General features: G+C 37.3%; 1 protein-coding gene across 4 annotated transcripts in view; it reads left to right on the forward strand.

The window, feature by feature from the left end:
* Positions 1–17,117, forward strand: part of STS (steroid sulfatase (microsomal), isozyme S) — a 117,443-nt gene that overhangs the window by 36,786 nt on the left and 63,540 nt on the right. For all 4 annotated transcript variants that reach the window (XM_014960267.1, XM_014960268.1, XM_014960266.1 and 1 more), the window contains 2 exons: positions 874–1,297; positions 10,906–11,042. In XM_014960267.1, coding sequence (XP_014815753.1) covers positions 874–1,297; positions 10,906–11,042 — 561 coding nt within the window. The remainder of the gene's footprint in view (positions 1–873; positions 1,298–10,905; positions 11,043–17,117) is intronic.

A 17,117-nucleotide genomic window follows, 5' to 3' on the forward strand; every position in this document is an offset into this window, starting at 1 on the left:
GTGGTATTTTTCTCCACCATTGCTGGCGGGTGAAGTCAGGCATACGACATTCCCATCCCACACCCTAGTTCTGTCATTTGTGAAAGAGAAATAGTCATAACAAGCCTATTTTTTAGGTACTATTTCAAAAAATCAGAACTAACCCCCATCTTCACCCTCCTTGGTACTCCAGTACCTGCATTTGTCATTGCCAAAAGCAGAAGTGCAGGATGAATATGCTGCTCTTTAGACCCAGGAGATGCTCAGAACTGCCTACAAAGCTGGGATGGTTTGGGAAGGGGGAAAATACACACTACATATGTAGATAGTGAGGGAGATTGACAACTTCAGAGATTTTGTAATCATTTACGTAATAAATGCCTTCTTAACTTCACTATTCTTGACTGACTTCCTGCTTGTTAGTGTTTTCTTTTTTTTTTTTAATTTAAACTTGTCAAATGTGAAAGATTTGCAAAAAAAATTCAGAAAGGATATTTCATAAGTCCATGTTTGCTCTTCATAAGAAAGCTGTAGATGCTACCAAATGGTATTTTCTTATGACTACTTAACTACACATGCACAAAGGCTTCATTTTCAAAATTAACTGTTAGGGCTGCGTTGCTCTTCAGTGACCTGCTAGCCCACTCAAAATTTAATGGTCTCCATCAGGAGTTGTGCCAAACTATTTCTAACTAAAACGATGAGGCAAACATAAAGCCAAGTCTTTGATGATGACATAAAAAATGATTATATAGAAAATAGGGATCCACACAATAGATGCTGGGGGTGGGGGGGATATCAGTCAGATAGTGACAGTTCCATGTTTGAAATACCACACATTATACGTCTGATGATTTAACTACAAAAATATTCCCTGTCCTTTTCTCTTTGTAGGAAAGTGGCATCTTGGGATGAACTGTGAAAGCAGTAATGACTTCTGTCACCACCCCCTCAGTCATGGATTTGATTACTTTTATGGGCTTACTGTGACCAATTTTAGAGACTGCAAACCTGGCCAAGGCAGTGTATTTTTAAAAGGGGTTCAGAAATCCCTTGTCATCCCAATCCAAATCGCTGGAATCACCTTGGTCTCTTTGGCAATAGTGCATTACATCGGCCTCCTCAAAGTACCTTTCCAAGTATTGGGTTACTGCTTGTTAATAACTGCTATTTCACTTGCAGTTTTGATCTTTTTCTTTTATCATTTTCGACACCTGAACTGCTTCTTAATGAGGGACCATCAGATTATCCAGCAACCACTATCCTATGAGAACCTTACTCAGAGACTGACAAAGGAAGCCATACAGTTTATAGGAAGGTAGGTTTCTAACTGTGTTATAAGTTTATACTGGCATTTCACAATGATGATACTTCTGAAAAAGTAGAAAAAAATTGTGAACTTGTGGGCATGAGGAATATGTCATTATATGTAATTATCATTTTTTTTCCTGTAAAAGATCACTGAAGTTAATCTTTTTTGTGAAAGTGACTGTTTTTTTCTATAGGTTGTGTCATTATTTTCTCCATAAAAATTAAAATCTATTTATATTTATGTGCTTAGGGAAAAAAGAATCAAAGATATCTAACTTTTTTAGGACTTCCATTCTTGAGAATTTCATGTCACTTGAAATCTTTTGTGGTGTGACTAAATTATGTGAAAGTATGATGCAGAGTCATAATCTATGACTTCTCTAGAGTAGGAAACTGTTCTTCATCATTGATTTGAAGCATCCATTATTTGGCATTCATAAGGACAATTTCTTTCCAGATACTGCAATTTTAGATGCCTTCACTTTTATTCCAGACTCACTTTGAAACTATGTGATTTACAGAAGTTAGGAAATAAATGTGGGGGGCTTTTAAGTGATGATTTTGTAATAGACGTCACATTGGGTCACCTAAACATTGGATGTCCAAAATCATCCTAAGTCATTCTTCAGTTTTGAAAAGTTAGCTTTATTTTGGCATAATTGTCACCACGGGGGTTTTAATGGGATCAAATCACAAAAGTATACATTTGCATATTCTGAAATATAAATCAATATATTTTGAGCAAAAATATTTCATCCACTTAACTTCTCATAAAATATTCCAATATCTGTTTCTGAGTCACTTTTGAAACAGGTCACATAATTTCTAAAAATAGTTAATCATAAGTAAAAACATGTTCTAAGACATAAGTCATCCCTTAATTACTATTCCAAAAAGTATGTACCAGGTAGTTACTGTGAATACACTGACATGGTGTCATGGCTGAATGAAAACTTACACCAAAGAATCAGAAGCTAGGTTGTCTAGAATTAATGACTGCATGAAATAGTAATCAGGACTGTTAGCAAGAAAAAATGCTTATCTAAAATCTTGATCTCATACTGCAATTTTTTTAAATTTTTTTCTATCATTATAATTATTTGATGTGGCCATCTATACTCATCAAACCAAAATAAAATGGTTTTTATAACAGATTTCTTTAAGCGAGTAAGTCGTCCCAACAATCAACATTCTCATGAGTATTTATAAATAAACTAAAACGTCTTTATTTCCTCTTGGCAATGGTGATGAAGATGCCTTCTCATCTACATTCTAATTAATATAGCAGTGAAGTACTTTGTTTGCTACAAACATACACACATAACCCCCTATGAAAGTTGAGAACTTGTTTGCTTAGTGACCAAGCTTTTGGTGATTTTAAAAGGCTTTTGAGGACATTAACTATATGTTGGCAGATTCTTCCATGACTAATAAGTATGTGATCTGCCTATAGTGATTCATAATTTTTTTGATATCTCTGTATGTTATTGACTTCAATGACAATAAACTGGTAGCCCCAAAACAGGTGAGTTCAAGATTGGAAATCTATGCCAGGAAACTAGTAACTCTTTTATCTATATTAATATTCATAATATGGACAATGTTATTCTATAGCTTATTCAGTGTTTAGAGCTGGCAAAACAATGTATCATCTAAGTCAGCATAGCGTTGTTGACTCAGCTGAAGGTAAGTGGCTTTACATCAGCTGAGCGCTTGGCCCCAGTCCTCAATGTAGTTTCCAAACAAAAGTGATGTTAAATTGTAGTCAAGGTTAATAGCACATATTTGTAATTTACAATAAACTTTGTTACAGGAATGCAGCAATTATAGTGAGAATTATAATCCAGACAATTCAGAGTCAATGTTAAATTAAAGATTATCCAAGCGCATGAATTTATTGGGAAGCAATTAGGGCATTCGAGCAATCTTAACTGTGCCCTATAGTGAATTCACATGTGAAGTATATGAAGTATATGAACTTGCTCCTGGGGATAGGAGTAATTAGATTAATATTCACTGAACTGATCTGTCCCATATATTAGTGTAAGCAACAAATTCACTATTTGCTTTGACACACTGGTTCTGACATTATATAGTTCATACCTGTGAACTCCAGTGCACCAGTAGACCATAGCTTTTAAGACTAATCTACTGACTTTGGTCATTTGTATGCGAACAGCCGTCAAGAGGCAACCTGGTTGCAGCAGCAGTTAAACATCCGGCACTCGTAAGTGAAGGGCCACCAGGTATTTGGAAGCCATGGTTGCTCATCATCATTCTTGTTGTTTCATTTCTTTCAGCAAGCAGTGCCCCTCAACCCTCCTTTAGTCACATGTTTGACTCAGCACTTGATTTGTCATAGAGGCTTCTTTTGTTCAAAAAATACAATAAGTAGCAAGCTCAGTCCTGTACACCAGTAATCCCTGTGCACAAGTATACCAGGGTACAAACAATGCTGATTTTGAGATTTCAGAGTCAGTCACCTTAACGCTTCCTAATACATTTTATCATCAAACTAAAAATCATCAGCTATCATACATGTTAATTGGTCAGTTATCTTTACAGTAAATATATGATGAAACTCAAATCTTCAACACCATTGGTACTTCCTATGTAGCCCTCTTATGCTATATTTATATAATATATATACGAATGTATATATAGTTATATATATATAACAATTACAATGTAATTGTTTCATCTATGTAAGTTTATTATACCTATTACCTATATTATTTTTATAACTTCTTCAGAGTTCAGGCAATGGACTTCCTGACGCCATTCTCTTTTCTAGCTTTTTCTCAGTCATATTGTCAGCTTTATGACTTCTTGCCATGTGTATATTAATTAGGTTTTGCATTTTTCAAGTCTTCTTGTAATCTATTCATAGCATATACCTACGTGCTGTTGTACTTATTTTGGTCTAGTTTTTTGAGGGGTGATATTTTATTTGTTCTTCCTTAGCCTAGGATATGTGTATTAATTTTTATTTGCCTGGCCCCAGGGCAGGTAAGACTACACTGGGAGAAGGGACCTGTAGCTAAAAAGGCCAACGAAAAGCTCTTTTTGGGACTTTTGAAACCAGGCAAAGCCCCCTACTTGTGCTGGGGGCTGACAGCTGGTGGGCAGGCTGCTGAGTAAGCCTGGGCAGAGCCAGCTCCTCCCATGGTTCATCAGACCACCAGGTTATAAGAAGCCTCAGGGAAGGTAGAGCCTCTACCTGCTGAGCTCAGGGGGATATCTAGTGCTTGTTTGTGTTCCTCAGTGGGTGTCTCAACCAGTTGCAGCTCATACAGTTGGGCACTGAGCCTCTGCCAGTGTACAAGGTAAGCTCAGCCCCGCTCTAAGCTTTCAGACAGCTAGGGCACTCATCCCGACTGACCCTCAAGTTTCCAAGTGTAAACTGCTTGCATACTTCCAGCCATGGTTACTACCTGGTCAAAGGCTGTTGTTAGAAAAGGAAAAGCTGTGGGCACCCAGAGGGAGGCCCCACGCAAACATGATGTGAACAGGTGAATGATCTGCTCTTACAGGTGGCTGAGCTGCAGGATGAAGTGGAGAGGCTGAGGAGTGTCAGGGAGTGTGAGAGAGAGATTGACTGGTGGGTGCACTCCCTGAGGGTAAGGGAACAGGGTGAGACCTCACATAAATCAGAGGACCCTCTCCCCTCTTCTCACCAGGCAGCAAGAGGTGATCTTGGAGAAGAAGGGGAGTGGAAACAGGTCCCTGCTTGGCAAAGCGGGTGAATGCCTTCTGGACCCTTCCCAGCTCCCCAGTTACCCTCAGGAATATGGTTTAGTGATTTTTATTTCTTATTTTTTATTTATTTTTTGTCAAAGTTAGGTTGATGGTTGGACTAGATGATCTTTAAGGTCCCTTCCAACCTAGATGATTCTATGATTTGTTCCCAGGTAAATTGAAAGAGAGTAAATACAATAGTCAGTGCTCAAAAATGGCACTGGAGAAAAATATATACAACATACAAGTGTCAGATCCAGTGTCTGAAAGCAAAACTGGTATAGTTGCTCACCCTATTTGTAAGTGGGCAGGTAAGCTCAGTGTGTGTTAGTTCTAATTACTTTTTCCCAAGAGCAACTATGCAATATTGTAAACCTATCAGAACGTTCCCTAGACATTACAGTATATTTGAAAGTCAAATAGATTCTAATTATTTCATGCTAAGTTCAGTGTGGTTGTCACTCATGTCTCTTCAGCATGTCCTTTAATGAGTAGCTGCACAGACAATCCAGATTTGGAAAATGCCGGAAACCTGTTTTTAGGACAACAGTACTACTTTGTGATACAGAATACTTCTCTGACAGTTTTGGATAGCTGATCAATTATTATCAATAATTATTGAAAATATCAATACCATATTTTTCAATAATTATTAAATCAATACAATTGATCACAATACAATAAATCAATACAAATCAATAATTATTAAAAAAAATCCTAACGAAATAACTTTTGGAAAACAGTATTTGCATACAAACATGTTTATATTCAAAAACTATGGTGAAGATGATGTTGAACAGTGTTAGTGCAGATATTTTTTTTTCAGTCACAGATTGCATAGTCATAATAATCAGAATTTTGTGATGACAGTTAATATTTTTATTTTCTTTTTATCTAGTCTATTTCAGTCCTTGAATCACTGTTGAAACACAGATTCAAATTTATTTCCATCTAATCTAGCAGACTGTGGTATAGAGTTATTCCATACATCACTAGGTCTTAAGGCATTTGGCATGTACTGGAGTTAGAGTTCTGAAATCAAGTTTTTTTTATGAATCCTACAAGAAGATTCTTTATATTTTACAGCAAAATACAAATTATAGAGAAGAGTTTGTGCATCTTTGTACACATATGATGTATATGTATGCGTATATTAAAAAAGGGTCATAATTTATAAGCCATAACAACTCTACTGGATCTTCATTCTTTTTCTCAACCCTCTGCTTGTTCCTTTTGAACAGAATAGCTGATGTATTTATTCCTATATTTTAGTGTCATCTGAAAATGAAAGATTTTAGTCATTTAAGAATGATTAAGGACCTAAATAGTTCTACAATGAGTGATAGGCTGCATTGTAAATGGAACACTTCTAAAAAGCAGTAGATCTGTAAACTGGCCTCCAAAGTTTTGTGGGGGAGAGGACTTATTAATGAATATAAACTGTAGTAGGCAAGAAAATATTTTCTTTTTTTCCCATGCTTATGAAAATGTAATAAAAAAGAAAAAAGGTTATATACAAAAGACATAAAAGCACATGTAAATTGTTTACCTGAAGCATTTAATGGATGAAATAAGCATGACATTAGAGATGTCAAAAGTATCTTTGCTACTTGCATGGAAGAATCATTTCAGAAATGCAGATATGGTAGAAACATATCCCACTTCTAATATCTTCTAGATTTTCCATATTTTCCATATTTCTACATTTTTTCCCTTTCTTACTCCATTTTCAAAACTTTTCTGATTTTGATAAGTTACTCTCAAGTGGTCTGGAGTCCTCTTTTCTCATTTTGAAAAATTTTGAAAATATGAGATTTGTGGTTTAAAGTGTGTCTTAAAAAAGAGTAAGAGACAAATATGAATTGATGGATTCAGTCATGCTGACAAGAATTTTAGCACTGTTAGCGGTTAGAACAAAAGAAAATCCAGCTTGTAGGACAAAGTCCTGCTTTGATAAAACTAAGCCAAGGTTTACCTTTTCCTTCTGCAGGAACAAGGATTAATGAAGTACATTCAGCCAGTCCAGTCACAAAGAACACTAATTGTTGATCTAATTTGGGAGTAGAGGAAGGAGCCATGGGGAATAAGCACTGAATGAATGTATCCACTAGGGGGGATATTGCATAAGAAGATTATTTTTATTGAAGGAGAGTTACTGGAGAGAAAAAAGTTAAGGTTGAATCTGCCTGTATCAACACACTGTTACATATTTGTGCTGAAAATATATCTACAGATTATATACTTCAACATTTTTGTTTTCTTTCATTTTAGCTGTGTCTCTGGTGCACTGTGACTGTGAAAATGACATATTCTCATTCAATAAGTCTTGTTAAATCATATGTACTTATCCTTATAAGAAGTAATATATTTTACCCCTATATCTATTTCAAATAGTTCTTTGCAGACTGCTTCAATCTTATGAGGAAATTAGCTGGAATTTATAAGATTTTAGAGATGACAGAAAAAATTCTTAACCAATTTTAACACAGCACAATGTTTGCCCAGCTCCAGCAAAGCCAAGTATATCTGCTCTCATAGTCAGCTGCTGTGAATCATAGCACCTTCACTGGTATAGAGGGTGTAGTAATCTAATGGGTTAAAAATATGTATTTTAGAACAGACTTTGAGTATAATTTTATATCTAGCAAAAAAAAAAAATTGTTCAGAAAGGTCATACTTGTCCATTATGTTAAAGGTAAATTTAGAATTTATTGTGAGAAAATAAAACTGTGTCTGTGTTCCCATCTTGTTTCCTGTATAGAATCATACTTGAAATCTTAGTTTGATTTGACAACGGCAGGCCATCAGATCCAGAGCACACCTGTTTCTCTGGTGCAGTGTTCTTATATTGAAACCTCTCCACAGAAAAGCAAACAAAAGCACCCAAAGAGTCTTCAATGCAATAAATGTTTAAAGCAAAATTGCAGGAAAAAAGTTAAAAGACCCATGTGTGAAGCACAAAGATTAGTTGTAACTTTCTCTCTTGCCCACTTTAAAGCTGTATTTTACAGCCCAAGCCTGAACTAAATGGTTCAGTGATGTAAAGACTCTTGATACTAAATAAGAAGAACCTAGTACTATGCAATATAGAGGAGTCACCAGCAAGGCAATGCATATAGATGTTTTCAAGATTGGTTAAGTGCACATTGAAGAATGTCTTATGTCAAATGTGTGTAATCTCTCTGGCTACTCAATAAATTGAAAAGACTGTGTGATTCATGTTGGATACCATCTTTTACTATATTTGAGCGAGTGAACCTCAGATTCTTTGAAATTGAAGATCCCTGTGTTTAAACTGTGTCAAAGATAGTGACAATACATTTTTGAAGGAGCTGTTTACTGAAGTGGTTCAGGAGTTAAGCTGTTATTGTCAAATTTCTCTCCTACCTACTAGCTGATATTGTCATACCATTTTCAAGGTCATGGTAAAGGTAGTCAGTTATGATTCTCCTCAAAGAGTTTTGGCAGGAGATAAATAGCTGCCTGTGATCTTTTATAGGATATTATTAGGTGAGACACTTCTCCACCTGACAGCAAACTGTCAATCAAAACCTGTCAATTTGAGTTGTAAAGAAGAGAATGATGTAGTGCTCTTCCATATCAATCATTGATTTGATGACTCTTCGTGAAATTTAGATCTTTGTGTCAGTTCTATTTAAAAAAAAAAAACAAAAACTAACAAAACAACAATAAACCTGAAATATTATCTCTTGAAAATAACATTTAAAGTGCAGGTTTTTGATTCTCACTTGTAGCAATAGTTTTAATGTTTAGAAGTATGCACCATCTCTGTGATATTAGAACAAGGCAGTTGGCATGATGAGTAAGTTGTGCCTCCACCATCATAAGTATAAAGTAGATTTTTGTGGTGTTTTCCTCTAGAATTTGTATATTACTCTAAATTCAGTGAACTGTGTTTAAGGAAAAAGTCAAAGATAATCCCATGCAGTAAAATATGTAGGTTGTAAACCAAAAATCAGCTGCCTTGAAGAAATGTTCTTTAACGAAAGGTCAGTGTTACATTACTATACATATGCAAGATTAAAATTAAAAGTATACATCTTTTTTTTTCATTATTTGAAGTGCTGACATTTTCAGTCTTTTTAATTGACTTAGAACTCTCGTGTTATTTTTTGCTAAAGTAATGAAAGGTTCTCACATATGTGACCTCTCAAGTAGCAACAAACACAACTTCATGGAAAGTGTCTTTTCTCAAAAATACTGTTTTCTCTTTATTTTTTTTAATCCGTTCTTTATAATAATAAGGTAAAACAGGATACATGCACAAAATTTTGAAGGGAATTCAAATAATTTTGTTTCCATTTTCCACATGAAAAATGTTTTATTTATTGTCATTTTAAAAAAAGAAAAGGAGAAGCTTTTTATGAAGATAAATTCCCAGTCAGAAACACACTTATCAAGTGAGTAATCTGGATAAATGTTTCTCATTTTGAGTTTATGTACTGCTGCCTATGCCAGTAAAAAAGAAAGCTTTAACCCTGCAACTTGTGCAAAAAGAGATCCAACCAAGGAGAGAGGAAAAATGTATCATAAATATATTAGATTAAATCTACTTATTTTTCCTTAAGAGTAAAGTATTGATATCATATGAATCTCTTTTATTAAAAGATTTTATTTTCAGGTTCTAAAGGTTAAATTTATTTTAATTTATTTAATTTAATTTAATTTAATTTATTTTATTCTTTAAAGAAGCAGTTTGTATGTGTATGTTTGTCTTGTTTCTTTCATTTTTAAATGGATGATGAATCAACTGCATAAGGAAATGTATAGTCTCCTGTTGATGTTGATGTGAATCACAGGTATTATCCACCACAGATTGGTGAGGGAAAATATAGCAAATAAAACCAAAAATACTCTGTAATCGGCTGTGTGCTTTAAGGTGAGATTCAGACAAGTTTTCTGGGTAGTGCTTTTCTGATTCAACTGATATTTACAATATGCATCATGTACTACAAATGCTGTTACAGAGTATAGCAGTAAATTTGGCTAGTAGTGCACAATTTTAAGTAAATTTCTTTAAATAATGCATAAGAAAAAGTTCTTACTTGAGCTGTGCTTTCACAGCCTGCTGGAATGTATCATAAATACTGTGTTGACAGATCACATGAGCAGCAAAATTTGCAGAAAGTCTATTTATTGCACTCTTTCTTTTGTATCAGTTCAAGAAATAGAATGAAGGCAATGAAGACTGTTCATTATTGTCAGAGGAAAAAGATTTCTTTCTATTAGTATGTACTTTGAGATTATTTATATTTTGGTACAACATGTTTGTAGTGTTATGTACTGATCACTTGCATACACACACAGAGCATTAAACGTCAAGAGAAGATTTGGTCGTATGCCTTAGACTGGGTTAAAGAAGGAGGAAAAGTACTAGTATACTTGATTTAATATAGTCAATGATATTATGGTATGTTTGACCCTGGTCCTCGTAATAGTCTAGTTGATCAGCTTCCATATGACCTTGTGAAGAAGATAGTTGTGTTTCACATATATGTGTAGTTATGAAGGTATAGTTTTGAACAACAGTTTTGTTCTGGCTTTTATATATGTACTTGTAAATTGAAGAGAGGTGCTTGTACCCAGAAGCTGCTGGGTTCTTAACAAGTCGCCTTTCAATATATAGCAAACAGTAATTAGATTTTGTTGATAATTTTTGCTTTTGATACAATATACCGTAAAGGATGAAACTTTTAGTCTGTGTATGTGTTTTCAGGATTATCCTGTAAATAGTTACAGTATTGGTTTTCCTCTTTTTTTTTTTTTTTTTTTACTGTAGAAAGATTTCTATGTATAAATTTTGTTACAAAATATACTAAGGGTTTGGGGTTTTGTTTTGTTTTGTGTTTTTTCCAGGAACACTGATGTACCGTTTCTTCTTGTCCTGTCTTATCTCCATGTCCATACTGCTCTCTACGCTTCAAAAAAATTCAGAGGAAAGAGCAAGCACGGTTTATATGGGGATGCAGTGGAAGAAATGGACTGGAGTGTAGGTATGTTACATGTATGTTACATGTGCTTCTAACATCAATGGAGGAAATTCATGTCCACCAAATGCAGCAGTTTGGATGTCTACAGTGTATCTGACGTGTACAGTGTGTCCTCTATACTTAGGGGAAAGAAACAGTAATTGAAAAAGCACTATAATCTGATCTTTGGTAGTATCTACTTTATGATTCAAGTTATTGTGTCCTACAAATGCCTGCTCTCTTCTTTGACTATGAAGGTAATCCGTACAGCACGGATTTAGCAGAGCTATGGACACCTTAACTATGGACATTTGAAGCAGAGTGGTTGAATCCAACTCCATGAGCTTCTGGGTGCCATCTGGGCTCTGCAGGTTGTCCTCATAAAACAATATCATAGAATCATAGAATCATAGAATTTCCCAGGCCGGAAGGGACCTCCAAGGGTCATCTAGTCCGACCTCCCCGCAGTCAGCAGGGACACCCCCAACTAGACCAGGTTGCCCAGGGCCTCGTCGAGCCTCTCCTTGAATATCTCCAGGGATGGGGCCTCAACCACCTCCCTGGGCAACCTGTTCCAGTGCTCCACTACCCTCACAGTAAAGAACCCCCTTCTAATCTCCAATCTAAATCTGTTCCCCTCCAGCTTGAAGCCATTTCCCCTCATCCTGTCACTACAGGCCTTTCTAAACAGGCTCTCCCCAGCCTTCCTGTAGGCTCCCTTCAGGTACTGGAAGGCTGCTATTAGGTCTCCCCGGAGCCTCCTCTTCTCCAGGCTGAACAACCCCAGTTCCTTCAGCCTGTCCTTGTAGCAGAGGTGCTCCATCCCCTTGATCATCCTTGTGGCCCTCCTCTGGACCCTCTCCATCAGGTCCATGTCCTTCTTGTATTGAGGGCTCCAGACCTGCACACAATACTCCAGGTGAGGTCTCACCAGAGCAGAGTAAAGTGGCAGAATCACCTCTCTGGACCTGCTGGCAACGCTTCTTTTGATGCAGCCCAGGATGCGATTGGCCTTCTGGGCTGCAGCTGCACACTGCCTGCTCATGTCCAGCTTCTCGTCCACCAGAACCCCCAAGTCCCTTTCCTCAGGGCTGCTTTCCAACACCTCACCCCCTAGTTTGTATTGGTGGCGAGGATTGTTCCGGCCCAGGTGCAGAACCTTGCACTTGCTCTTGTTGAACCTCATGAGGTTCACCTGGGCCCACCTCTCCAGCCTGTCCAGGTCCCTTTGGATGACATCCCGTCCCTCTGGTGTATCGACAACACCACACAGCTTGGTATCATCCGCAAACTTGCTGATGGTGCCTTTAATCTCCCTGTCTATATCATTGATAAAAATGTTAAACAGCACCGGTCCCAGCACGGACCCTTGAGGAACACCACTTGTGACTGGTCTCCATCTGGACTTTGAGCCATTGAGTACTACCCTCTGGATGCGACCATCTAGCCAGTTCCTTATCCACTGAACAGTCCACCCATCAAATCCGTACCCCTCCAATTTGGCAATCAGGATGTTGTGGGGGACCGTGTCAAAGGCCTTACAGAAATCCAGATAGATCACATCCATAGGTTGCCCCTTGTCTACTGACCAAGTCACTTTATCATAGAAGGCCACTAGGTTAGTCAGGCAGGACCTGCCCCTAGTAAAGCCATGTTGGGTGTCCTGGATTACCTCCCTGTCCTTCATGTGCCCAAGCATGGCATCTAGGAGGATTTGTTCCATGATCTTCCCAGGCACAGAGGTGAGACTGACAGGTCGGTAGTTCCCAGGGTCCTCCTTTCTACCCTTTTTAAAAATGGGTGTGATGTTCCCCTTCTTCCAGTCTGCAGGGACTTCACCTGACTGCCATGATTTTTCAAATATCATGGAAAGTGGTTTGGCAACTACATCAGCTAGTTCCTTCAGGACTCTGGGATGTATCTCATCAGGTCCCATGGACTTGTATATCTTCAGGCTCCTGAGTTGATCTCGTACCTTGTCTTCACTTACAGTGGGAGGGACCTTGTCACCCTGGTCTCCAACTTTTTTGTCATCAACACAAGAACTAGGAGGAAGGGGGTTACCAGTGAAGACCGAGGCAAAGAAGTCATTGAGAACTTCTGCCTTCTCCTCATCTGTTGATACAAGTTCCCCACTGTTGCACATCAGGGGGGGTACATTTTCTTTAACCTTCCTTTTCTGGTTAACGTACCTGTAGAAGCCTTTCTTATTTTTCTTTACGTCCCTTGCCAAGTTCAGTTCTAGCTGTGCCTTGGCCTTCCTGACCTCATTCCTACACATCTTGGCAGCATCCCTATACTCTTCCCAGGATGCCTGTCCCTTCTTCCATTTCCTGTGTAGCCCCATCTTGCCCCTTAGTTTGACGAGCAGGTCTTGGCTCAACCATGGTGGTCTCTTGCCCTCCTTGCCCATTTTCCTACATGTGGGGATTGAGATCTTTTGTGCTCTATAGAGAGCATCCTTAAAAATCTGCCAGCTTTGTTCCGCTCCCTTGTCCCTGAGGGCTGTTTCCCATGGGGTCCTATTTACTAACTCCTTGAAAAGCTGGAAGTTTGCTTTCTTGAAGTTTAGAGTCCTAACTGTGCTTCTGGTGAGCTTCAAACTCCTTAGGACAGTGAACTGCACTAGGGCATGATCACTGCAGCCTAGGCTACCTTCAATTTTGATATCCCTGATGATTTCACTTGCATTTGTGATCAACAGATCCAACAATGCATTTCCTCGAGTAGGGCTGTTAATTTCTTGTCGCAGGAAGTTGTCATCTAGGCACTCTAAGAGCTTCCTGGATTGTCCTGGGGGTGATTTTTTTGGTTTTTTGGTTTGGGTTTTTTTGGGGGATGGAGGTTTTTTGTTTGTTTGTTTGTTTTGTTGTTGTTGTTGTTTTATCCCTATTGAAGGGACTACTTATTTCCATTAACCTCCACTGAAAATTCCAGGCTTAATGCATCAACTATGTAGACAAAGTAGGTTTATTCACTGTACTGCTGATGTCAGTAACCAGTATTTTCTTGGAGTGCCTCTGAAGATGTTACAGTAGAAAAGTCCAGCAAAATTGTCTGGAAAAGCTGAAAAAGTGAAAACTATAAGCTTTCCACAACGGGAGTTTTCATCACTCTCTAGACAGAAATTAGTATTTATGCTTAGATGAATGTAACTTGCAAAAGCAATAAGAAAAAGATATGCTTTACAGCCTCCTAATTAAATACAACACAAGCATCAGAAGAAAAAATGAGTGTATGGAAAATAGCATTATAGTACAACATCAGAAATGTCTGTCATCCAATAGTAAAACAAACTCCAACATCAACTCAGTTCTAAAAGACACTTAGAATGTGTTATTTGCTGAGTAGGAAATATTAGGAAAAATCCTTGTAGATGAGTAAAAATAAATTAATAAAAAAAAAGTAGAAGTTAGAAGTAGAAGTAGAAATTCAGAGTGCCAGGTACCAGTGATGAAAAAGTTATATTTTAAGATTAGGCCATGAAATGCAAAAGAAATATTGTTCCTGATTTGAGAGATCAGCTGGAATCAGAAAGAAGTGTTTAGCTGCCGTTTGCAAGAGAAAAAGCAACAGCCTTTCTAGTAAGACAGAGAATTTCACTCAAACTGAGAATTCTAAATCAAAGACAATTACTCCATTTTCATTTGTTTACTTATGGAGAATCAATTACCTAATTGGACAATAATTCAATTATAAAGGAATCTCCATGCTAGGAGGAGAAAAACCTAAAAGACACATGAATAAAATTCTCCCTTGAATATTTTGTGTTTGTGACTTGTTAAACTGATACTGTATGATTACAGTCCATGTCAAAAATACGGAATACAAAGTCTCTGGATAAGCTTTGGGATGATGAATGTCTACTGCTTTTGCATACTGATGTGTGTATAACAGAATTGAATGTTTAAAGCATTCACAGTTACAATGTCACTGCATGTGACATGTCTAAGAGAGTTATTCTCTGGCTAATAACATTAATTTTCTTTCAATGTAGGCTAAGCACCTTATTAATGCTATTAATTATAATTCATATGAGAGCAGATAAAATAATCTTACAGGCTAAAAATGGAAAAAATAAATGATGAATGAATTAATGCAATATTATCCTTGTCTTCCTTCCTCCCTTCTTCCCTTTCTTTATTCCTTCATTCCTGATTGAGTATAGGAAGAAAAATGGACATGTTCAGAAATTAGTTTTGATGTAAATTCATTACAGTAATTTAGTCCAAAACAGATCACTGCAAAGAGTTTTGGAGCCCCCTGTAGACTTGCATACAAGCTGTGTGAAGACACACTAATTTGACACCACTTTTGCAAATGGCTGTTTATTCTTCTGTTAACAGTAGTAAAACTACTTATCAGTTCTTAATCCTTTGTGGAACAATTATAACTGAATGGTTAGGTGTAAAAAAAGTCTCCAAATTTTCAGTCTGGCACAAGTTAAGTAACTCTAGAGTAGAGTTATGGATATCTTTATTATGTGAATGTCCTGCAAGCTGAAAAAAAAAATTAATGGCTTCTCTGCCATGATCTTTTGACCTGTCTTTGGATGAAGTTATACCAACAAAATATTTCTATCATCTGATGTTAGTTAATTAGAAGAAAAGGAGTGGAAATAAATCCCAGTACCTCTTACATGTAACTTGTGTTTGGAATACTTTCGAAATTTTGGTGGAGTCATATATGAAGAGAGACTCTCCCCAGTACAAGAGGGCTATGAAGCTACTGTAAAGTGTCCAGCAAAGGGTCATGAAGATGATTAAGGGACCGGAGCATCTCTCCAGTTGGAAAGACTGAGACAGCTGGGATAAGAAGTGTGTTCAGCCTGGAGAAGAGAAAGCTGAGGGAGGATCTTATTAATATACATAAATATCTGAGAGGAGGGTGTAAAGAGGATGGGGCCAGGCTGTTCTCATTGATGCTCAGTGACAAGAATCAAGGGGCACGAGCTGAAACACAAAAGATTCCCTCTGAATATCAGGAAAAACTTTTTTGGTCTGAGGGTAACCAAACACTGGAATAGGTTGCTGAGAGAGGTGGTAGAGTCTCCCTTCTCGGAGTTATTCAAAAGCCATCTGGATGTGGTCCTGGGCTCCAAGTGACCCTGCTTGAGCAGGGAAAGTTGGACAAAGTGAACTACAACCTTGTGGTCCTTTCCAACCTCAACCATTCTGTGATCATGAAGAAAAAAATGAAGGTATTCAGTAAAGTAAATTCATATTTTGAAACAAAATCAGACTTAACCTTTGAAAGTCAGTCTAGAGGGACCAAGGAACTCTTCACTGAAGCAAATAGAAGCAAGATAATCTCATGATGCTCTCCTTCCCTACTCCTCTCTTGTGAGACCTCACCTGGGTACTGTATCCATCTCTAGGGTCTCCAGCAAAAGAAAGATATGGACCTGTTAGATCTGGTCCAAAGGAGGACAATAAACTTTGGATATCTGAATAAATTGAACCTTAGCTGAGGAACGTTTATGACTTGTCAAAGCATTTGTGATACTCTGCTACACAACTCTGTGGGGCAATATGTGGCCTATAATGAAATACAGCAAGGTAATAGTATACTTCATTGAGAAAGACCAGCTAGGGTTCAGTCTAGTAGGACTATCTGAAAATCAGACCACTTTTCACACTATTTTTTTTTGATTCAGCTATGATCATGACTAAGAATTGTCCATAAATGTGTGTCATTACACAGTGCTTTCAAAAAGGAAGGGTAGGACAAAAGCTCCACCAAATCAACTCCAGACCTTTGTGGAAACATCTAATTTGCTTGTTTCACATTTAGATTTCCCAGTGTTGTAAAAGCGATTATATCAATACGTATGTGTAGGATTATGCTGTGGCTCTTAATTCATACAGTGCCTAAATGTGAGATAATACAAACTAAATGCTTACATGCCTTTTATCTGATGAACATGTGCATGTTTAAATAGATAATACGCAATGCATGTGGATTCATCACATGCTCTACTTCTAACCTCTATTCAACTCTGGAGTGATGTGAATCAGGGGTCTAAGTGGAAACCATTCCAATTTAATATAAACAATTTTATTGACTCTTGTGGCTTTTTTCTCTGTTTTAGTTATAGAT

This window comes from Calidris pugnax, unplaced genomic scaffold (assembly GCF_001431845.1).
Source record: "Calidris pugnax isolate Ruff unplaced genomic scaffold, ASM143184v1 scaffold188, whole genome shotgun sequence".
Classification (NCBI taxonomy): domain Eukaryota; kingdom Metazoa; phylum Chordata; class Aves; order Charadriiformes; family Scolopacidae; genus Calidris; species Calidris pugnax.